The sequence below is a fragment of the Molossus molossus genome, unplaced genomic scaffold (assembly GCF_014108415.1).
Source record: "Molossus molossus isolate mMolMol1 unplaced genomic scaffold, mMolMol1.p scaffold_m16_p_4, whole genome shotgun sequence".
In the NCBI taxonomy this organism is placed as follows: Eukaryota; Metazoa; Chordata; class Mammalia; order Chiroptera; family Molossidae; genus Molossus; species Molossus molossus.
This window is the reverse complement of record NW_023425377.1, coordinates 41,336,040-41,360,646: the sequence shown is the minus strand read 5'-3', so window position 1 is coordinate 41,360,646 and position 24,607 is coordinate 41,336,040. Positions and strand designations below refer to the sequence as shown.

General features: G+C 39.7%; 1 protein-coding gene across 2 annotated transcripts in view; it reads left to right on the top strand.

The window, feature by feature from the left end:
- Positions 1-23,821, top strand: part of HSPA4 (heat shock protein family A (Hsp70) member 4) — a 46,784-nt gene extending 22,963 nt beyond the window's left edge. Inside the window, exons 8-19 of one of the 2 annotated variants that reach the window (XM_036282312.1) lie at positions 7,674-7,750; positions 9,493-9,644; positions 10,168-10,274; positions 11,027-11,160; positions 12,871-13,052; positions 14,113-14,202; positions 16,131-16,283; positions 17,181-17,306; positions 18,091-18,198; positions 19,947-20,066; positions 21,334-21,495; positions 21,703-23,821. In XM_036282312.1, coding sequence (XP_036138205.1) covers positions 7,674-7,750; positions 9,493-9,644; positions 10,168-10,274; positions 11,027-11,160; positions 12,871-13,052; positions 14,113-14,202; positions 16,131-16,283; positions 17,181-17,306; positions 18,091-18,198; positions 19,947-20,066; positions 21,334-21,495; positions 21,703-21,906 — 1,615 coding nt within the window. In that variant the 3' untranslated portion in view covers positions 21,907-23,821. The remainder of the gene's footprint in view (positions 1-7,673; positions 7,751-9,492; positions 9,645-10,167; positions 10,275-11,026; positions 11,161-12,870; positions 13,053-14,112; positions 14,203-16,130; positions 16,284-17,180; positions 17,307-18,090; positions 18,199-19,946; positions 20,067-21,333; positions 21,496-21,702) is intronic. The other variant, XM_036282313.1, reaches the window with a different exon arrangement.
- Positions 23,822-24,607: the final 786 nt, after the last annotated feature.

Genomic DNA, 24,607 nt, shown 5'->3' with positions numbered 1-24,607 from the left:
CGCAGGCCGACGCTCTAACTGCTGAGCCAAACCGGCCAGGGCCCTTTGGTAATTCTGTGTTTAGTTTTTTGAGAAATTACTTGCTATTAGGAATACAACTATCATTTTAAGTTCTTGCCAACATGTAAGAGTTGTATTGCTACACATCCTCCCCAGTATTGGTATTAGTGGTCATGAATTTTTGCCATTCTGATGGGTATTTTCTACACCTACAATTTTTCTTTTTATTGAGATGTAATTCATAAAAGTGATCCTTTTAAAGTATTTTAGTATATTTGGCGGTTTTTAGTATATTCCCAGAATTGTGTAGCCATCACCACAACCCAATTTTAGAATATATTCATCACCTTCTAAAGAACCCCTAAATGATTTGTCAGTCTGTGAAAAGACAGGGAAGACCCTTAAATGCACATTTCTAAATAAAAGAAGCCATTTTGAAAAGGCTAAATCCTGTATGATTCCAATTATATGACTTTTAGAAAAGGCAAAACCATGGAGCCAGTGAAAGGTAAGGTTAGTGGTGGTTGGCAAGGGTTCTGGGGAGAGGGATGAATGGGTATAACACAGGGAATTTTTAGGGCAGTGTAGTTACTCTGTATGATACTGTAATGGTGGCTACATAACATACTTTTATCAAAACCTGTAGAATTCTAGTATTGATCAATTGTTAGAAATGTATCCCACTAATGCAAGGTGTCAGTAGGGGAATGGGGGGCAGTGGGGGTGAGGGTTATATGGGAATTCTCTGTATTTTCTGTTTATTTCTCTGTAAACCTAAAACTGATCTAAAAAATAGTGTTTTAGACAAATCAATTGGTTGCCTCCCACACATGCTTCGATCAGGATCAGACAAGGCATTGAACCTGCAACCCCTTACGTGCCCTTGACTGAGAATTGAACCCATGACCCTTCGGTGCTTGGGTTGACACTCTAACCACTGAACCACACCAACCAGGGCTTATTGGCCTCTCTTACCTAGCTTAATGTTTCCAAAGTTCATCTTTATAGTTTCAGGTGTACACCCCAGTGATTAGACATTATATAATTTACTAAGTAATCATTCTGATAAATCTCATACCTGACACCATACATAGTTATTAGAATATTACTGATTATATTCTTTATGCTGTATTTTATTTTAGTTATTTTTTTTGTGGTACGTGCCCCTAGCAGGAATTGAACCCGGGACTCTCTGGTCCGCAGGCCATCGCTCAACTGCTGAGCCAAACTGGCTGGGGCTATATGCTGTATTTTATTTTATTTTTTCTTTTGAGTTTTTATGAATTATTTTATTTTGCAACAAGCCTTTGAGATAAGTGCTATAATTTCATGCCTATCACACAAACAAGAAAAGTGAACCCTGGGAAATGATTAACAAATACTGAAATAGAATATAGTTTTTAAAATGAAATTGCGTGTATATAGTTGTAAATACACTAATTCATAAAAGTAAGTACACTAATCAAAAGCTATACAACATTAATAGCAAATCCAAATGCGAAGATATTCTTCTGAATTCCATGTTTCACCGAGCGTCAAAAACCACCAGTCTTTTAGTCCTTTTCTTGTACATTATTCTGTATCCACATTCTCTGCATCTGATTGATCCCTGGATTTTATTTCACTTTCTATGTGACATTCTCCACAGATATATATTATTGGCTGCTGCTCCTGGGTGTCCATTGTTAGACCAAAGCATCGACAAAGTCCTCGCTCTGCGATTCCAAACGCTATGCTGTATTTTTTTTTTTCCACATCTTTATTGTTGGATGTAAAATGTATTACAGATGTTCCACATTTTTTCCCCATTGACCCCCTCCTCCCCACTCCCGCCCCCCTCTCACCTCCCTCCCACCTTTTCCCAAACTATTGTCCGTGTCCATTGATTATGCATATAAGTTCTTTGGTTTATCTCTTCCCACCCCCCCAACCCCTTTCCCTTTGAGGTTTGTCAGTCTAGCAATGAATTTGTGCTTCTTAATCCCTTCACCTTTTACACCCATTCCCCCAACCCCCTTCCCAACGGGCAACCAACAAAATGTTCTCTGTATCTATGAGAATGTTCCTGTTCTTCCTGTTCATTTTGTTTGTAGATTCCATTGTTGATAGATATGTATTCATTGCCATTTTGTTTGTTCATACATTTTATCTTTTTCTTTAAAAAGACCCTTCATCATTTCATACAATAACGGTTTGGTAGTGATGAACTCCTTTAACTTTTTCTTGTCTGGGAAAGTTTTTATATGTCCATCGATTCTAAATGACAGCTTTGCAGGATAGAGTAACCTTGGTTGTAGGTTGTTGGTTTTCATCACTCTGAATATTTCTTGCCACTCCCTTCTGGCCTGCAAAGTTTCTTTTGAGAACTCAGCTGACAGCCTAATGGGAACTCCCTTGTAGGTAACTAGCTGCCTTTCTCTTGCTGCTTTTAAGATTCTCTCTTTGTCTTGAACCTTTTGCATTTTGATGATGATGTGTCTTGGTGTGGGCCTCTTGGGGTTCATCTTGTTTGGGACTCTCTGTGCTTCCTGGACTTGTATGTCTGTTTCCTTGACCAAGTTAGGAAAGTTTTCTGCCATTATTGTTTCAAACAGGTTTTCGATTTCTTGTTCTCTCTCTTCTCCTTCCGGCATCCCCAAGATGCGAATGTTGGCACGCTTGAAGTTGTCCCAGAGGCTCCTTACACTATCCTCATTTTTTTGGATTCTTTTTTCTTTTTGCTGTTCTGATTGGGCATTTTTTGCTTCCTTATATTCCAAATCGATGGTTTGCTCCTTGGATTTACGTACTCTATTATTGAAGCTATGTAAATTATTCTTTATTTCAGTTAAAGCCTCCTTCATTTCTAACTGTGCAGCGATCATTTCTGACTGGTCCTTTTTTATGCTCTTGAGGCCCTCAACTGAGTTCATTGAGCATCCTTAAAGCAGTATTTTGAACTCAGCATCTGTTAGGTTGCTTATCTCCATTTCGCTTAGTTCTTTTCTTGGGGTTTTGTTCTGTTCTTTCATTTGGGACCTGTTTTTTTGTATCCTCATTTTGGCTGCCTCCCTGTGTTTGTTTCTGTGTATTACTTAACGAGAGGTATAGGGCTCGCTGAGACCAGATGCTGCTTGTTTGAAAGAATTTAGGAAAAACCTGAAGCAGGATCCAAGACAGGCCAATCCTATTGTTAAGCAAGTGGCAACAGCTTGGGTGGGCCTGAAAGTTGGGTGGGGTGGGGCGGGGCCTCAGGGAGTCAGCAGGGCGGGGCTACCAGTGTGAGCCAGGTTGCTGGAGTCCCAGATAACTGTCTGCCGGCCCCGGGAAGGGCTCACCAAAGGAACAATGGCCTCTTACAGCACGTTTGTCCCCGAGGAAGCCCCCTCTCCAGCCCTCGCTCCAGTGCCAAACAGCTCAGTTCTTCCCTGTATGTCTCTGGCGCCCCTCGAGCTGCCTCCCCTCCAAGCTTAGAGGGAGTGAGTCCGATAAGTTCGCGCGCCGGCCCTTTAGGGAGCTGCCTGGGGCTCCAGCCAGATCAGCCTCCCTGAGCCTCAGTTTCCGCTGGTTTTTCCAGCCAGAAGTTATGGGGACTTCTCTTCCTGGCACTGGAAACCTGAGCGGGGCACCTGGTGTGGGACGGGGACCCCTCAGTCCTCAGGAAGGACCTTCCCAGCCGCGGGAGCCTCCTGATTTTTATCCGCCACACGTGGGTGTGGGTGGGTGTGGGTGGGTGTGGGACCAGACCGACGCGCCGCCGCCCGCCCCTCCTACCGGTCTGGATGCAGCTGCTTTTTTTTTTTTTTTTTTTTTTAATTCCGTAGTTGTAGGACTTCCATTCAGCTTGATTTCAGGCGGTTTTGGATGATGGTTGTTCTGTAGTTTTGTTGTAACTTGGATGTGGTTGTGGGAGAACAGCGATACTGCGTTTCCCTATGCCGCCATCTTGACCGGAAGTCCGCTATGCTGTATTTTATATCCCCATGGTTTTTCTTTAACAACAAATTTGTGCTTCTTAATCCTTTGACCTTTTTTTATCTGTCCTGTCCCACCTCCCCCAACCTGGCAACTGGCAAAATGTTCTATCTATGAGTCTAATTTAGTTCTGCTTGTTTATTTTGTTTTTTAGATTCGGTTATTGATAGATATGTATTTATTGCCATTTTATTGTATTTTTCTTAAAAATTTTTAATTCTTTTATTGATTTTAGAGAGAGAAAAAGTGAGAGGGAGAGAGAGTTAGAAATATCGATGAGAGAGAACATCTATTGGCTGCCTCCTGCATGCCTCCCACTGGGGATCGGGCCCATAACCTGGGCATGTGTCTTTTTTTTTTTTTATCCTCATCTGAGGACATTTTTCCAATTTTTGTTCCGATAGAGTGAGAGGGAGAGAGAGGAAGAGAGAGAGAAACATCGACGTGAAAGAGACAAATTGAGTAGCTGCCACCCGCACAACCCAACCAGGGCCGGGGACAAACTGCAACCGAGGTACGCTCCCTTAGCGGGAACTGAACCCGGGTTTCTCTGAACTGCAGGTTGATGCTCTAACTGCTGAGCCAAACTGGCCAGGGCTGGGCATGTGTCTTGACCGGGAATCGAACCGGCGACCTCTTAGTGCATGGGTCGGATGCTCAACCTCTGAGCCACACCTGCCAGACTTTTTTTTTTCCCCGTTAAAGAAGACCCTTCAACATTTCATGTAATACTGGTTTGGTGGTGATGAACTCCTTTAGCTTTTTCTTTCTTGGTAAACTCTTTATCTGTCCTTTGCTTCTAAATGATAGCCTTGCTAGATAGAGTAAGTTTGGTTTGTAGGTTCTTGTTTTTCATCACTGTGAATATTCTTGCCACTCCCTTCTGGCCTGCAAAGTTTCTGTTAAGAAATCAACTTACAGTCTTATGGGAGCTCTCTTGTTAGGTAACTACTTTTCTCTTGTTGCTGTAAGATTCTGTCTTTGTCTTTACCTTTTGCATTTTGATTATAATGTTTCTTGTTGTGGGCCTCTTTGGGTTCATCTTGTTTGGGACTCTCTGTGCTTTCTGGACTTGTATGTCTATTTCCTTCACAAGGTTAGGGAAGTTTGCTGTCATTTTTTTAAAGTAGGTTTTTAATTTCTTATTTTCTTCTCCTTTCAGCACCCCCATGATGTGAATGTTGGTATGCTTCAGGTCGTCCTAGAGGCTTACTCTTTACACTGTCTTCAGTTTTTAGATTCTTTGTTGTTCTGATTTGCTGTTTTTTTGTTTTTTTTTTAAATTTTTAAATATGTTTTTATTCATTTTTATTGAGAAAGAGAGGGAAACACTGATATATATAGAGAAACATAGATTGGCTGCCCTTTGCATTCTCCCTACTTGGGATTGAGTCCACAACCCGGGCATGTGTGCTGACTGGAAATTGAACCTGCGACCTTTTGAGTGCGTGAGACAATGCTCAACCAACTGAGCCACACCAACCAGGGCTCTGATTGGGTGTTTATGCTTCCTTATATTTCAAATCGCTGATTTGATTTTTGGCACCATATGTTAATACCCTGTAAATTATTCTTCATTTCAGTTAGTGTGTCCTTCATTTCTGACTGGTCTTTTTTTCAGGTAGTTCAAATTCTGAGTTCCTTGAGCATCCTTATAACCCTTGTTTTGAACTCTGTATCTGGTAGTTTGCTTGCCTCTATTTCATTTAGTTCTTTTTCTGGAGATTTCTTCTTTTTTCATTTGGGACCTGTTTCTTTGTCTCTGTATTTTGGCTGCTTTCCTTTTTTGTTTCTCTGTATTAGGTAGAATTGCTACATGTCCCAGAGTGGCCTTGTGTAATAGCTGTCCTGCTGGGCCCTCCAGTGTGGGCTGTGTGTGTTGTCTTGTTGTAATTGAGCCTTCATTGTTGGCATCACTGAGAGGATTGACCCCCCCCCTCCTCCCCCACCCCAGGTCAGTTAGCTGCTAGGACTGGGTGTGACTACATGAGAGGAACTGATGTGCAGGAGTTGACTCTACAAACCAAGATTACTATAGAGCAGGACTTGCTTCAGTGGTGCTTTGGTGCTCTCTAAGTCCCCTCCTTGAGTATGAATTCCGGTATGGTCTGAAGCTGTCTGCAGGGTACATGGGGCCTCCTGGGAGGTGCAAGGTCAGCCACCTCCTGGGATCACCCAGCATGAGCTACAGAGCCATCTGCAGATGGCTGCTACTTGTGCTAGGTGTGGAGGTGCCAAGCAGAGGCCAAAGCTGAACTAAGACTTGCTGCTTCTAGTGCTGGGCCTGGGGCCACTTGGCAGAGGCCAGATGCCACTTGTTTGAGAGATTGTAGAAAAGTCCTAACTATGAGGCAAGAGAGAGGCCAGTTGTATGGAAAAGCCACTGGAAACGACTTGGATACCCCCCCCCACACTCCCAAGTTGGGTGGGAGTTGTCTCAGGGAATCACAAGGGAGGGGCAAATAGTGAGAGCCAGGTTGATGGAGACTCAGATATGGCACCTGCCTGTCAGCTCTGTGGGGAGAGGTCTCAGAAAAAGGAATAGTGATCTTTTGCCAGCGCTTTTGTCGGACATAAAGCACCCCTTCCCCCACTCTCGTCTTAGTGCTAAACAACTCAGTTCCTCCCCATATGTCCCTGGTTCCTTCAAGCTGCTGCCCCTGTGCTGGAGCTCAGAGGGAGAGAGTCTGAGTAAGTCTGTGCGCAGGCCCTTTAAGATGAACTGCTTGGGACTCTAGCAGCTCTCCTCATTCAGCTACAATCCCTGCTGGTTTTTACAGCCAGAAGTTATGAGGACTTTTCTTCCTGGCACTGGGACCCTTTGCTCCTCAGGGGGCATCTTTGAAGCCAACATGTCTTTTCTGATTTTATACCGCCATACATGGGTGTGAGACCAGCCTTTCCATGTCTCCACCCCTCCTACCAGTCTTGGTGGGCTTTTTTAATTCCCTAGTTGTAGGACTTCATTCAACTAGATTTCAGGCAGTTCTGAAAGATGGTTGTTCTGAAGTTAAGTTGTATTTTTTTTTTTTTTTAATACTTCTCACTTGAGGATATTTTTTCCATTGGTTTTTAGAGAGAGTGGAAGGGAAGAAAGGAGGGGGAAGGGGGAAGAGAGACAGACAGACATCCATGTGGGAGAGACACATTGATTGGTTACCTCTGGCATGTGTTCTGACTGGCACCTCAGATTGAACCTGCAACCCAGGTACGTGCCCTTGACCAGGGATCAAACCCTTGACCCTTCAGGGCCGACGCACTAACCACGAGCCAGGGCTAGTTGTAATTTTGATGTGCTTGTGGGACAATTTAAGCGTTGCATTTACCTACACAGCCATCTTGATCAGAAGTCTTGTATTCATTCATTCCTTTCTGTTGCTGGATTACATTTGATGGACTTTAGGGTTTTTTCCCCACTTTTTGGATTATTTATGTACAACATTCATGTGCAAGTTTTTTGTGTGGTCATGTCTTTATTTCTCTTCATTAAATACTCAGAGTAGAATTATTGGGTCATATGTTTAACATTTTGAAGAACTGCCAAACTTTTATCCAAAGTGGCTGCATCATTTTATATTCCCATGAGGAACGTGTGAAGCATCCAATTTCTTTACATCCTTGCCAATACTTGTTATCTGGCTTTTTGTTTACAGCCATTTTGTTTATAGCCACAAAAGTAGAATGTGATTTAACCTTTTGCTTTTGTTTTTTTTATATAGAGGCAAATTTCTGGAGATGTGTGATGATCTCTTAGCTAGAGTGGAGCCACCACTTCGTAGTGTTTTGGAACAAACAAGTAAGTTTTTTTTTATCCTCACTTGACATTTTTCTGTTTTTTTGTTGTTGTTGTTCAGATAGAGTGGGAGGGAGAGAGGAAGAGAAAGAGAGAGAGAGAAACATCGATGGGAAAGGGACACATTGAGTGGTTGCCACCCGCAGGACCCAACCAGGGCTAAGGACAAACTGCAACCGAGGTAGGTGCCCTTAGTGGGAAATGAACCCGGGTCTCTGGACCACAGGCCGACGCTCTAACTGCTGAGCCAAACCTGCCAGGGCACAAGTAAGTATTTTTGTGACTGAATTGTTTGTATATTTCATACTCTTTGGAAATATTGTTCAATAATTTTTTTTTTTTTTTTAATCCTCACCCGAGGACATTTTTTCCATTTTTTGTTCAGATAGAGCGGGAGGGAGAGAGAGGAAGAGAGAGAGAGAGAAACATCGATGTGAAGGGCCACATCGAGTGGCTGCCACCCGCACGACCAACCAGGGCCGGGGACAAACTGCAACCGAGGTATGTGCCCTTAGCGGGAACTGAACCCGGGTCTCTCTGTACCGCAGGCCAATGCTCCAACTGCTGAGCCAAACCGGCCAGGGCAATAATTTTTTTTCAGTTACACAGATTTTCATTGTACAAACAACTCAGGGCTATATTAAGCTTCTTTATATCTTCCCTCTGGAACTCCCATTTCCCCCAAGTAATCTTTTATGGACACACTTTTGTGTGTCCAGGGAAATCTAAAAGTTTCTCCAGGAAACAATTCAGACTCAAAGATGGATATAAACTTTTCAGTTATTTTATGATGGTAAAAATTGTCTTTTGCAATGCTGCTATAGTAGTCTTGTAGGCTTTTCTGGCAGTGAATCTTTTGTTTGCTGAATAACAGAGCAAAGGGAGGATATGATAATCATATATTTACTTGAACCAGGGTGCTTTTTCATCTTGAGCTAAAATGTAAAAGTTTGTTCTACAAATATGTTACTAATTTTCCAAAAATGCTCGATAAACAATTACCTAGAGTCCACTGTTGTGTTGGTTGCTAGTTATTTCACTGTGTTGAAAAGTACTGTCAGCTTGACAAAGGTTCAGCTCTTAAAGCACAGTGGTTATGTCAAAATGGGCAGGTTTTTTCCACACTGGGACATCCTGTTCCTTTAAATAGTCCTTGTCAAATTGTTAATGTTTATTACATTAAAATGTGACCAGGAAACCAGGTGGTGTTAAGAGTTATGAGTGACAGCAGAACCTTCTTTTCTTCAGATATAATAAGATTATACATGTGCTATAATGTGGACTATGTTTATAATCTGGATGGAGTGCTAGAGTGGCTAAATGTGCATCTGAATACCTCTTTTTCGTTCATGTTGTGTCAGGACTGACCCAATATTTCAAGGCCCTCTTATCTTCCTTATGTCTAGCTTAATTATTTATGTTTTAACAATTTTTTGTATGGGACTCTTTCAGAGATTGTAGGGCATTGAGTATTCCTGGCCCTCACCTCCTAAATACCAGTATTACTGTGCCATCCTGCCCCCATTATTTTTGTGGTCGAAAGATACCTACTTGTTTCCAGATGCGTGAAAACCACACATTTGTGTTCATGCTGTTGTGGACAGGGTGTAGGGAAGGGGTGGTGGGTTGTGTTACACACCTGCAAGTTATTTTGTTGTGATAAGGTGCTGTATTGCTCTTTCACTTCACTGTAAAATACTGATTTAAAGATTCTTAATCTAAATGTCTAAATCACTGTAAAATAGAGTTAAAGAAAGAAGATATTTATGCAGTGGAGATAGTTGGTGGTGCGACGCGAATCCCTGCAGTTAAAGAGAAGATCAGCAAATTTTTCGGTAAAGAGCTCAGTACAACACTAAATGCTGATGAAGCTGTCACACGAGGCTGTGCACTGCAGGTGAGTTTTCTTTCTTCTACAGGTAGCCACTTACAGGTCGTTGTAACAAGATGGCAATGATTTTATGTATCTAGTTAATAACCTGAGGTTAGCTTGGGGTGGTTTCAAGGTGTAAGGTTCTGAAACTTTTGTTTTAAAATGCATAGGTGGCATTCATAAACAGATAAATACTAGAAACCTAGGTAAACCTGAAATACTGTTGGATTTGGTACTGTATCTTTTGTCTATATATGAAGTAGTGTTGTACATCGATTAAATAAAGGTTAGGGTTAATAGAAAAATGGTAAACAGCTAGATTATAGGTAATTTGACGAATGATAGAAGTTCATAAAACTGCTTATTCAGTTTAAACTTAATTTATTAATATAAATTACTAATAAATTAATTTCTTACACTTTAAATTATTAATATAAATATTTTAAAAGAATTGATGGTTTTCTGAAGTCTTTTTTTAATAGAGCTCTACTATCAGTTTATAATGTTTATGTTTGTCAAATGGAATTTTAAAAAATTATTATTCCAGTGTGCGATCTTATCGCCTGCTTTCAAAGTCAGAGAATTTTCTATCACTGATGTAGTACCATATCCAATATCTCTGAGATGGAACTCTCCAGCTGAAGATGGGTCAAGGTAACAGCATTTATTAATTATTTTGTACTTAAAGTTAATTTTGTGTTTAGTCTGAGTAAAATACTGCATTCCATTTCAACTTCTCCAAACCTGTGACATTTTGTTATAGTGCATGAATCAAAGTGATTACTTATGTTTTTTTTTATTAATTTTTGTTACTAAAGTTTTTCCTTTTCCCCCCATTGACACCCTCCTCCTGATCCCGTACCCGCTTATAGCATTTTAGTTATCAGAATAAATTTGTCTTTAATTTCTTATACTTGATTGTGCTGCAATGGTGCCTTTTTGTGCTGATTGAAACATACTCCTTTTAAAAAAATTTTTTTTTTGTTAGTCCTCACCTGAGGATATTTTTCCACTGATTTTTAGATAAGAGTGGAAGGGAAGGAGGGAGAGAGAAAGAAAGAAACATTGATATGAGAGAGACACGTCGGTTGGTTGCCTCCTGTGCGACCTCAGCCGGGGCCAGGGATTGAACCTTAATCTTGGTACGTGCCCTTGACCAGGAATCAAACTGGAGACCCTTGAGTGTATGGGCTGATGCTCTAACTTTTGAGCCAAACTGGCCAGGGCCATATTTCGTTTTTGAAAAACTGACACACAGTTTTTAATCTTGGAAACTTTTAATCTGGAAATGATGCTAATTGAGAAGAATAGTTAAAACTGTACAGTAATTACAAAACTAGAGTACATGGGCAGAAGTGTTAGGAATGTCCTAAATTTGTGTGTTTTTGTCTTTTTTCTCCATTCAGTGACTGTGAAGTCTTTCCAAGAAATCATGCTGCTCCTTTCTCTAAAGTACTCACATTTTATAGAAAGGAACCTTTTACTCTTGAGGCCTATTATAGCTTTCCTCAGGATTTGCCCTATCCAGATCCGGCTATAGGTAAGTTGGAAATTAAAAACGCATACATACTTGGGAGAACTGAGAAAATCAGAGCAAGTACAATATTCTGATATTTGGGTATTTTAGGTCACCCCCCCCCATAATATGTTTTTACTAATTTTCTTAGGAGAAGAAAGAAGGAGAGAAATATAGAAGCATCAGTGAGAGAGACACATTGATTGGCCACTTCCCACATGCCTCCCACTGGGGATTGAGCTCGAAACCTGGGCATGTGCCCTGACCGGGATCAAACTGGTGACCTCTTGGTCCATGGGTCAACTCAGCCACATCAGCTGGGCAAAAAAAAAAAAAAAAGTTTTTTTAAGAAACATGCTTTTAGTGATTTTTTTTTTTTCTTTTCTCTTTTTAAGAGAGGAAGGGAGGCCCTGGCCGGTTTGGCTCAGAGGTTAGAGCATCGGCCTGTGGTCTGGAGAGACCCGGGTTCAGTTCCCGCTAAGGGCACGTACCTCGGTTGCAGTTTGTCCCCAGCCCTGGTTGGTTGTGCGGGTGGCGACCACTCGATGTGTCCCTTTCACATCAATGTTTCTCTCTCTCTCTTCTCTCTCCCTCCCACTCTACCTAAACAAAAAATGAAAAAATGTCCTCGGGTGAGGATGATTAAAAAAAAAGAGAGAGAGGAAGGGAGAAGGGGGAGAGAGAGAGACATTGATGTGAGAGAGAAGCATCAATCTGTTTCCTTCCATATGTACCCTGACCAGGGTATCCTGCAACCTGGGCATTTGCTCTGACGAAATCAAACAGGCCACCTTTCAGTACATAGACAATGTCCAACCAACTGAACCACATTGGCCAGAGCACACAACAACAAAAAAAACCTCTTTCAGTCTTGTTACCCGGTTCAGAACTAGTAGAATGATCATTATTTAATTGCATCTCCCATTGTGGGAGCATATTTGGTTAATGCACATTTGACATATACCTTGTGCATAATATGGTGCTAGATACTAAAAGGAATTAAAGAATGCAATTTTAACTAACCCTCCATAGAGTTGTGAGATGTCACAAAAAATTATTAGGAAATTGTGATAGCAGTATCATAAGCCATATTGTCTGTCTATTCATGGATTCTGAGAAACTAGAATCTGAAAATAGTACTAGTTGAGAGAGAAACCAGAGTTATACGATAATTACAGACTTAGAATATGTAGGTAAAGTATTAGGACTATCCTGAATGGCACTTAGAAGCTGTGGAAAGTTAACCTAATGTTTTCTTCATTTGTAAAACAGGACTAAAGATGGTAATTCATGTTATGCAGAGTTTTGTGAATTAAAAAATATAAGTGAAACAGTTTAATAACTGAATCTAGAAGTTGCAAGTTCTTTATAAATTACAGAAATACTATGGAATCATTTGGGTTTTTTTTTTTTTTTTTTGGTAGAGGAGCATGTGACAGAATTGTTTTAGGAATTTATCTCACAGTAGCCTAAAAAGATGAGTTGGAATATGGGACTGGAGGGTTTGGAGGATTAAGAGATATTTGAGTCCTTAATTGGGGCAAGATAAGAGTTTGAATATATGTGAAAGAGAAAGGAGAAATGTGATAATTTGGTAAAATTCTCTGAGTACCCACTTTGCTTCTTTGAGGTGTCATGTTACTGACTTGTTACTGAGAAATGCACATTACCTGGCCATGTGGGTATATTTTCATGTTTGAAATCCTCCTCTTTTGTCTCATATTTCCATTTCAGCTCAGTTTTCCGTTCAGAAAGTTACTCCTCAGTCTGATGGCTCCAGTTCAAAAGTCAAAGTCAAGGTTCGAGTAAACGTCCATGGCATTTTTAGTGTGTCCAGTGCATCTCTAGTGGAGGTGCACAAGTTTGAGGAAAATGAGGAACCAATGGAAACAGATCAGAATGCAAAGGAGGAGGAGGTAATTTGGACATTTACATTCATGGGGTCCAGAGGTGACTTGTCTAGAAACTAAATTATAGCAAGTAGACTAGATGACAAGGGAGGAACATTGTGACAGAGCTGCGGAGTATGGGTTTGCGTGCATCCTCTTCCCCCAACATGGGTGAACTAGCAGGAAGTCTACACTGAATTTATATAGAAATGTAACATAACCGGCTCCCTCCTTCAGACCATGCACTTGTCAGTTTGAGTTCTTGATTCTTTCACATTATTGAATGCTATGAGCCTTGGTTGATTATTTGCACAAGTAGAATACATTTGACATTTATTTGTTGGAATCATGCATTGTCTTGTCCTTATTGTGCATCAAAATGTCAAGGTTTTATAAAACTACAAATGCTTGTGTTTTATCCCCAGAGATTTGTTTGATTTGATCTGTGCCTACTAAGGCTCAGGTATGAGAAAATTAAAAAACCTCCAAGGTCATTCTGGCATTGAAATGATCTGGCTTGTAGGCTTTGAAAGCCACTGATTCAGGGTTTCCACAAACTTCTCTCTCTCTTTTTTTTTCATTATTCTAAGGCTTTGGTCTTTTAACAGAATTCTCAAGGTGTTCACCTCTCTTAATGCATGCAATGGTTGTGTATTTGTGAATGAAAAGGCTGATTTATGAACTGCTTGAGAAAGTGAAGATTTTTGAGAGAAATTTACTCATGAGGAAACTTGGAGAAGCTCACGCTCTCTTCAGATTATATTGTGTTAAATATTGCCACACTATGTTCTATGAGTACTGTATGGTTTATAAAGGAATTTCACAGCCATTCTTGTTTATATAAGGGTAGGGCAAGGCAGGTGTTAACCTTTAGTGTACAGATGTAGTTACTGAGACCCAAAGAGGAAAACTTCTGTGTTGTAGGTAACATAGGCTTCATAGCTGGAATTTGACTCTAGTCTTCTCATGGCTGGTAATTAAGCAGAAATTTGGATACCATGTGATTTTTGCCAATGTGTCATGGACGTTGCTTAGTCTTTTCACTGGTATGAACTAGTTTCAGGATTTGATGTGACATGTTTTTCAGAAGATGCAAGTGGACCAAGAGGAACCACAAGTTGAAGAGCAACAGCAGCAGATGCCAGCAGAAAATAAGGCTGAATCTGAAGAAATGGAGGTATAAATTGTATTTTAAAGGATGTATAACAGTCTCTTCACATAGATGGCTTTGGTTGTGTTTTTACTATGTTTTGGAAGTTAGTTATATTAGGAATTCTTAGTGTATTTGAATAGCTTTTAAGCAAAATTTTGTAGCAAGTTTGGAAAGTGTGTTTGGAAAGATGGTCTTTGTACTCTATTCTAGCTGGTATATAAGAAAGCTCTCCGAAGCCTTAGTTTTATTAGACTAGTGATTGTTTAATGCTGGTTTCTGAATGGCCATTACTAATAGTCATCCTGCCCATTCTTTACTGATAAATAAGTCTTTCAAATTTTGTCAGCTCTCTGAAACTTCTTTTTTGTAAAAGAAATCTTGTTTTAAATAATGTATTTAAATACATGTAAATGATGTAGTATTTACTCAAGTATTTATTTAAATGAATATGTAACATACCTGTTATTTAATTCTAAATTTTGAGTTTTCATGTTTAAATTTCTTGGTCAGCATTGAAAACACCTTTTCTTTCCAACTATTTATAACATTGCAATGTATAATTTCATTCTAGGTATTTGTGATTGTGGCATTTTAAAATGTTTGGCAGAGCCTTAAGGTGGCTTAAATTCATTATTCACAGTAAATAATTGTAAAAAAGAAAATAATGGACAGAGGAAATTATGCTCACAGATGCTTTAGTCTGTTATAGGCATTTTTGTTATTGGCTGGGTTAGGGGCATTTTTCTATGTGTTTGTGGAAGGTGGGGGAGGAGGAGAAGAGAGAAGTGCCACCTGCCACCACCACTCCCCCCACTCCCAAATGCCAGGGAGCTGTGGCATTCAAGGGGGTTGTTACCTGAGGCTTCTTGCATGAGGTGGCTTGGGAACTGGCACCTTTCAGAGTACATACTGTTTCAAAGGGAAACAAAATACAAATGATACATACATTTCAGCAACTGCTTTAAGTTACTTGGATAGGAGGTCAGGAAAAGACTTAATCAAATCCTGACTCACATGTAGAACATAGTGAATTCTAGATGAATTTGAAAGTTAAAAGTAAAAAGCAAAACAACTTGAATGAATAGTTTCCTAATCTTTGGATCAGGGGGAGGGCTTTCAAAGCATGAAAGTAATCACGGAGGAAAAGATGGATAGATTCAACAATAAAAACTTGTATAGACAAATAATATAAAATTAGTAAAAACCAGAAGTCAGTCATTGGGCGGAAAAACACTAAAATCCTAAAAGAATGGTGGATGAAATATCACTAGACAGTAGTGTCATGATGGTAAATGAATTCCTTTGTGGCCAGGGTGCAGTGGAGTGGGTTTTCCCATTCCTTGTGAGAATGTAAATGCAGACATTCTGGAAATCATATTGGTAATGTCTCTGGTCCATAAAAATTTTATACCCTCTCCCCACTAGTTTCATATACATGTCTTTTTATACATTTAAAGAGGGGAAGAAAATTAGAGAAGATTTAATAGTGATTTTATGTTGATTGTGTGATTATGGGAGATTAATGTATATGTGTCTGTGTACAGTACAGTTCAGTGGTGTTAAGTATATTCACACTGTGGTGCAACCAATATCCAGAACTTTTTCATCTTGCCATACTTTCCAGATATTATAAGACATAGTCTTAGGATCTTTAGATCATCAGAAAACAAAGTTGTTAAAAAAGCAAAAACGGCCTGGCTGGTGTGACTTGGTGGTTAAGCATTGACCCAGTGCACCAAGAGGTTACTGGTTCGATTCCCAGTAGGGACACATGCCCAGGTTGTGGGCCTGAACCCTGGTGGGGAGCATGCAGGGGGTGGCCAATCGATGTTTCTGTCTCTCTCTTCCTCTCTCTCTCAAAAAAAAAAATAAAAATAAAAATAAAAGCAAAAACAGCTTTTGAAACATGACCTAATTTGGAAGTTTAAATTAGTCTGTGTGTTTGTTCTTAGACCTCCCAAACTGGATCAAAAGACAAAAAGACAGATCAACCACCTCAAGCCAAGAAGGCAAAAGTGAAGACCAGTACTGTGGACCTGCCAATTGAGAATCAGCTGTTATGGCAGATAGACAGAGAGATGCTCAACTTGTACATTGAAAACGAGGTGGTTATTTCACATTTCAGGATAATAAGCTAACAAATTAATGTGACCTAGTGTTCAAGCTCTGTATCTAGTGACTTAATACATCTTTGGTTGTTTGGAGTTTGAGAAAAATAATATTTTCGATTTTTGGGTTCTGTAAGAGCAAATTTAATAGATCCCATGCAATCCCAAAATTTTTTATGGCAAAATTACGTCTGTATTGCTAGAAGCTCAGATCTTTAACATTATGGCTTTAAGGGAGGTGTTGTTTGTATTTGGGCATATGTTTGTCTTCTAGGGATTGGAATGTTTGAGGTGGTGGGTCCTGGAAGTGGATGGCAAAAATATCGCATAGCATTAATGGTAGCACTATTTTGTTTATTAGTTCCTTCCCCTATTGCCAATCAATATGTAACTCTTGTCATGGTGAGTGATGCAAGGTTTGTGACTTTGGAGCATGTTTATTGAATTAACTATTGCCTGTGACGTTTCTTATCATGTATTCATTGGATTTTAAAATAGTTTTTGTTTTAAAGACTTTTAGCATTTATACTTATAGGAATAAATTTGATTTTTCTTTGTATTCCACAGGAACAATAATACAGCAGAGATACCATTTGTGATATTGAGCTCTAGTTTCTCAAAGTCCTTTTGAGTTTTTTTTCAAAGTTTTGCTTTTGAGTTTCTACATCTTGATATTTCTGATGCTCATTTTTTCTAAATACATCCACAAAACTCTCACTTGGTCTTTATTATTTACTGAGGACTAATGCCTCCAGCTCTCGTTTCTTGGATGACTTGCAGAATTAAAAGGATTTGGGGAAGATGGATTCTCTACTCTGATAATTATATTACTTAATATATAAGAGGAAATTATGTAGTTGTCAGAATGTCTTAACTGATTTCTACTGTCCTCAGGGAAAGATGATCATGCAGGATAAGCTGGAGAAAGAGCGGAATGATGCTAAGAATGCAGTAGAAGAATATGTGTATGAAATGAGAGACAAGCTCAGTGGTGAATACGAGAAGTTTGTGGGTGAAGATGTAAGTATGTGCTGCACAGTGTGGCATCTATTATGTGTCTTCTGGGAGCATCCTTAAATCTTAGAGGGAAGTGTGCATTTGTAGGTATACAGTAAAATTATTAAAATGTATTTTTGTGGGGTTAGTATTTTGTATTTCTTAATTTGGAGTGTTTTCTAAAGGTTAGTCTTCGTGCATCATTTTTTGATACATACACATGCTATTATTTACCCAGTATCTTAAAATCAGGTCACTTTTTCCTAGTGTTTATTTTAACTTAATTATTTGTAAATGAAGTTTCCATTTCTGAAATTTTCCAACATACCCAGATGTCCCTTACGGCAGAGAGAATAATAAATCTTTTTGTACCTTTCAAGCCAAACAACTTCATGCCAGTCTTGTTTTCTGTATCTCCTGTCTCCCTATTTTTTGTTAATCCTCACCAGAGGATATTTTTTTCCCCATTGATTTTTAGATAGAGTGGAAGGGAGGGAGGGAGGAAGGAAGGGAAAGAGGAAGGGAGAGAGAGAGAGAGAGAGGGAGAGAAACACTGATGTGAGAGAGACACATTGATTGGCTGCCTCCCACAAGACCCCTGCCAGGGCCAGGAATTGAACCTCTTACCCTTCAAGGGCTAGAGCTGACACTCTACCACTGAGCCAAATCGGCCAGGGCTCCCCCTTGTATTTTTTAAAGCAAATTCAGATATATCACAGTCTATGTCTGTGACTCCACTAATGATCAACTGATTTCAAAACTGATGAAATCAAAACTGACCTAATTACAATATTTTCTTCATCTTTAGGATCGTAACCGTTTTATCTTGAAATTAGAAGATACTGAAAATTGGTTGTATGAGGATGGGGAAGACCAGCCAAAGCAAGTTTACATCGATAAATTGGCTGAGTTAAAAGTAAGTGACTGTTGAAAGCTGAAGTGTCCTGAACTCATGCTGTAGTTTTCAATGCGAGCATCTCAGAATTGGGAGGAATTATGTCAGGTAATGAAGACAGGCTGAGAGTGATCGAAGAATTAGATGCTTTATCATTTAGGTTCATTATCTTTCTCACTTTTAGAACTTAGAGAAACAAAATAATTTTTTCAGAAAATTGAATTTAGACTTAAAACGTTTGTTGAATTGGGGCTGAGTGTATTGTTGGTGTCGAGATACAAAGACTAGCAAGATGTGTCCCTGTCGTAAAGGTAGGCAATAAACAAACCATCTGGTTTTGTTTTTAAAGAATTTGATAGATAAATTTAGGGTTAAAGTACAAAGAGCTATCTAAAGTCTTTTGTTTGGGAGAGGATGCAGATGCACAAGGACTATTCACATTTCTCTAGATTACTTAGTTTCTTGTCAAACAGACATTGTGACTAATCTGGAATGAAATTGCTTAAGGACCGTACTTCTGTTATTCTGGCAAGAATAGCAAGAGCCTCCAGTGATGAGATCCTTCCTGTTGAGTTTTTTATTTGTTTTACTTTTTATTATGGGGGATGTCAAACACATGAATGTAGAGAGAAGAATGGCTTCAACCAATGTCAATTTATGGCCAATTTTGTTTCATTTCTGCTCTCTCTCCCAGTTATTTGAAGCAAGTCCTGTATATTATATTTAATCCAAAAATATTTCAATATGTATTTAAAAGAAAATGTAACCTAGCCCTGGCCAGTTTGGCTCAGCGGTTAGAGCATTGGCTTGTGTACCAGAGAGTCCCGGGTTTGGTTCCCGCGAAGGTCATCTGCCTCTGTTGCAGTTTGTCCCTGGCCTGGTTGGGGTCGTGTGGGTGGCAACCAATCGATGTGTCTTTCTCACATCGATGTCTCTCTCTCTTCCTCCTCCACTCTCTCACTTCTCGCCTTCCCTCTCTATTGGAAGATGATAAATGCAAAAATGTCCTCGGGTGAGGATGAAAAAAAGAAAAGAATGTAACTTTAAGCTCTGCCATAAATTCAATTAGTTTTCAAGTTCCACTTATTTCATATCAAATTTTAGTTTGACTCCAGATCCAAGTGAGGTCCACGCATTTTGTTGATAAGTCTTTCAGCTCTGTCTATAGTTCTTCCTTCATTTCTCCCCCTTATTTAGTTGATGGAAAAACGGCATCATTTGTGCTGTAGGATTTGACCCCACCTGGGTTTTGCTGATTTTTATCTCTGTGGTGGTTAATATCTGGTAAATTGATGGATTGATCTAGAGGCTTTGTTAGATTCAGGTAAAAAGTGTTTTTTGCTTTGGCACTTCATATTTACCGTGTGTGTCACTGTCAGCAGGCACCTCGTATTTGGTTGTCTCCCCACTATGTTTTGAGAATTAGGCCTTAGGTGATAGTTGAAGTGTTTCCACATGGACCGGTATTGAGATATCTTCTCATATCTAACCTGAGTACACAGGGTAGGGCAGTAGGTTTGCAGTTGTTCATATGGAAAGTAATGTAATAATTAGTTAGTAAACAGTAACACAAGCGTAAATTGTGTTTTGCATACTCACCACTATAAACCTACTTTCCCCCAACTCTCTTTATGTCAGTGGGCTGGGGGAAATATTTAACTTTTTAATAGCATGGAGGTTAAATATACTTATCAGTTTTAGTAATTGTAGAAATATCGCTACTCTAAAACTACCTTATGAAGAATTTGTATGTTCTCTCTTTTGTTAAGACTCTAGGTCAGCCTATTAAGATAAGATTCCAGGAATCCGAAGAAAGACCAAAATTGTTTGAAGAATTAGGGAAACAAATCCAACAGTATATGAAAGTAATCAGCTCTTTCAAAAACAAGGTATCTTTTTTTCCCTCTTCCCTTTTATTGTTTTGGTAGAGTTAAGCTTTGAGGCATTTATATAATTTTTCTCTTTAACTGTTATTTAATAATATTTTCTTTTTAGTTGTTAATGTAATGTATAATATTTTATGTAACCTTAATAAGAACCCTGGGATTTACCACTTCTCTTTAATAGGTGGACTCGGGTATTGAGCAATATTATTTCCTTTTCTTGCTGTAAAATGTTTCATCAGTGACTTAACCTGTTCTATCCTGGCTTATAATTTGGCTTGCTATGCACATGTAGGACTGTCTCAACAGTAAACTTCTGCTTATCAATTTTTTAGCACTATATGATATATACTTCATAAATATATTATCTCATTAAATCTACACTAGTATCCTTATGAAGTAGACGTTAATATCAACATTTATAGATAACGTCTAACTTCTTTAAGCCTCACTGTCCTAAGCAGTACCCAAGGTTACGGGGACCTGGCCTGAGGTCTGACTCCAGAGTTTGGTTTCTTAACCACTCCACTGTTCTCCAGGTTCTTAATGTATTGTTTGTGTAAGAAACTTAGAGAGAAAGTGACCTTGTTTTACTTATTGTGATTTTGCTTCAAAAAGGCCTCCTTAAAAAAAATTGTATTCACTCCCTGGCCAGTATGGCTCAGCGGTTAGAGCATCGGCCCGTGGACTAAAGAGGCACAGATTCAATTCCAGTCAAGGGCACGTGCCTCGGTTGCATTTTGATCCCTGGCCCTGGTCAGGGTTGTGTGGGAGGTAGCCAATTGATGTGTCTCTTTCACATTGATGTTTCTTTCTTTCCCTCCTTCCCACCCTATCTAAAAATCAATGGAAAAATATTCTCCAGTGAGGATTAAAAAAAAAAAAAAAGTATATTCATTATTATTTTGGTTCCTAGCAAGCACGCATAAACCTCGGCTCTCATATCTAATGACATGTTGTTTTTTTTGCATTGTGAAATTATATTCTTAACATTTTGGGTATAAAGCATGTGCTATTTATACTGTTGAAGTCTTTTAATTACAACCTTATATATATTTTTGATTTTTTAAATCTGGTTCTTGAGTGTTTTAAAAATTGGGTTTGCTTTTCCTTTCTTGAATTTTTAAGGAATTGAATATCTATTTAGATTGTGAGGGTTAATGTGCACTATTTTGGGAAAGATTATAACTTCTCGAAAGACTGTGAAGTACTGTATGGTACTTTGGTGGGGAGTGTCGTCCTTTGACACTGTCTGGTTGACTGCTGGTTGCAGGAGGACCAGTATGACCATTTGGATGCTGCTGACGTGATGAAGGTGGAAAAAAGCACGAATGAGGCCATGGAGTGGATGAATAAGAAACTGAATTTGCAGAACAAGCAGAGTCTGACCATGGACCCAATTGTCAAGGCAAAAGACATTGAAGCCAAAATTAAGGTATTTTATATCTTTAAATAGTTTTTTCTTGTCAGCTTCTTTATTTATTATTAATAGTCCTTTAAGGGATATTTAGGAGGGAACTTCGTTATTGCATCTTAGCTTCTGATTTGGGGATTGGGTGGGAGAGGATGGACTTGGGTTTTGTGTGTCGTGTAAAATTTATTATTTTATAAGAAACGACAATTTTGTCTTCCACCATTCTAGGAGCTGATGAGTATCTGTAGCCCTATAATTTCAAAGCCTAAACCCAAAGTGGAACCTCCAAAAGAGGAGCAAAAAAATGCAGAGCAGAATGGACCAGTGGACGGACAAGGAGACAGCCCAGGCCCTCAGGCTGCCGAGCAGGGTGCAGACACAGCTGTGCCTTCGGATTCAGACAAGAAGCTTCCTGAAATGGACATTGATTGATTCCAGCAATTGTTTATATTAAAAGAGACTATTATAAAGCTTTAAGTTGTCAACTTTGTTCTAAATATCAACTAGAGCAATCCAGTACTGGACATTTCTTAGTCAGTTTTTAGAGGGCTTGGGGGGGAAGGGATATAGGTAGTGTATGGAACATTTTGACTTCTAAATAGTTGCATACAGAAATTAGGTGCATTGTTATCTTTTTCATAATGGTACTATTTAGAAGCCCAGTTAGTCTTACTGAGTTTATGCTTCACTCCCTTTATGTTTAAATCATGCTTATACAAAAAGATAAGTTTGTTTTGGGAAGTTGAGCTATAGCAAAAACTATAACCGGCTATCAAGCAGACTTCGTTATGATATACATGGCAGGAACCCTAATTTCGCTTCAAAAATCTATGGTGGAGATTGCCACAAAGTCTACCCACCTGGTGTGGGGATGGGGGTGCGGTCTCCCCCTGTTCTTGAGGGCTAGAGCATGGCATGGCATGGATTAACATAGAAAACACAGGTATGCTCTGAGCATCTTCCCGTTTCATTTCTGCTCCACTTCAACTCCCTCCCTTTTCTCAGCCCCTGCCCCCAATAAAGGAGTTCCCTCTACAGATGTCATGTGCTGCTCTTGGGAAAATAGACCCCTTCACTTGGAGCAAATTGTTAACTGAGGAGGTCCTTCCTGAGAAAGTAGGTTTCATTAATACCCCAAGCATCAAAGTCTATAAATAATTTTCTCTTTGGAGGGTTAGAATTGAGTAGATGTATTGTTGGCTATAGGCATGATAAATTTACCTGAGGAATTTTGATTCTTGTTAACTATGGTGTAAAGATTTGTATCCTGGCCTGCTTATTCAGCTGAGAGATGTTCTGTAAATTTGAGGTATAGCTTGAAGTTCTAGGACCAGAGTTAAAATTTTTTTAGCTCATTCACAGTCACTTGTGTGTTGTTAATATCTGTCATGAGTCTGCCAATTTGTATGTTTTTAAACAGCTGACAGATCATATGAAAAACGAAGATACACTGGGTTGTACTGGAGGACTCTGAAATTGTGGTGCTTGACTTGAGCAACACCTCATACTGTGCAGCCAATGTCAGGAGCACCAAAGCATTTCCTGTGCATGTCCTGAGGGGCAATGTGGATAGGAGTGAGGTATTTTGGAAACTCCAAGGGAAGCCTGTATTGGAGGCGGAGCTGGTACCTGCCCTAGAAACTGTTGTAAGCTTTGTTGGTTACATTTTGGATCTTTGTAATAATTGTTATTCTGCATAACAGAGTGCCTCTCTGTTAATTTTGGGCTGTGTTAGAAATATGATTATACCCTGTGTATTTAGAATAAGTGTCCATCTGCGCACTGAAAATTATAGGGTGTTAACAGTCTCTAAAGTGCTATAGAGAAACATTGCTTAGAGAGAAGGAAGGTGAAAGTGTATTTATGTTGGTGCATAAGCATGCGTGGAAGCCAGGAATTGGCCCTGTTCTTAGAGCATCCTTTACCTTTCTCTACTTCAAGAGTTCCAGCTGGCCAGCTGTGAGGCCAGTAGCTCTGGAGTGCTGGCTGCAGGATTAAGCCAATTCTTAGGCAACTGACTCAGTCCTTAATGGCCATTTCTAATTAATTTTTTTTGTGTGTGTGTGTGGGAGGGCGTGGGTGTTGGGATGGGGTAAATTTGAAGTTTAAAGTTTAAACTAGAACTAAGATGATGTGGTCTGCTTGCTCTCTGTTTAGATAGGCTTTAAGACCAATTGGAGTTACAAGGAGGCCAGGCCAGAGAGTGTGATAATTGATGACTTATGTGCAGACAAGCTTTTATCAAGGTTGCGTTATCCAAGCTGGTTTGTTAAAGCTCCAGGTCACGTTCTTACACTAGGAAAAACATTCAGTAAACACGAGAAGTTAAGGAAAAATTAATAAAAGAAACCTGTCTTACACTTAAAGGAATGGTTTCCTTAATTTCATAATGGAGAGTGAGAGACACTGTGTGTGTGTGTGTGTGTGTGTGTGTGTGCACGCACGCTTGCTTGCTTGCTTGCTTGCTTGCCGTGAAAGCTCCAGAGCTAAGAGCCCTATTAATTTTATCAGAGACCTGTAGTCTGAACGGTTGTACAGCACACTGGGTGGGGAGAAGTTGCTTTTCCTGTGCTCATTCTCTGTTGAGTTATGGCTCAGTTCTCTGATGTGGGAATCCTTACCTTGTTCCTGTGACTGGGCTTTACTTTGAGGGTTTGGACAATAGTAGAGGGTGGGTTATGGCCCCATAAAGGTCAGCGTCAGGGCTGATGCTTGCCGTTTGAAAGACTAGAGCATGGCCCAGAGTGTGCTAGTAACACTTGCCACCACTGGGTGTATGGTGTGTGTGCACATGTGTATGCATGTGTGTGGGTGTATATGTGGGGTGGTGAGTGATGAAAGGGGATGGAGTGATCAGAAGGGACCTTAACTGTATGAAGCATGGGGCTCAGATGGGGAGGGTTCCAGCGCCTCACTTGAGTCTTGTTACTTAATAATCTCTACTTGTGCTAGAAGTTTACCTGCCAGGGCCTCTCAACAGGGCCTGTGCCAGCCACCTTCAGAAACATGTCTGTAGGAAGGTTGGTTTTCTTCATGAGACAGGAGTTGGGTACCTGGTTAGGTGAGTGGGAAGCCTGGGACCAGTCAGCTAGCCATCATCCAGAGCATAGTCATTTTACAGGGATGTTGAGGT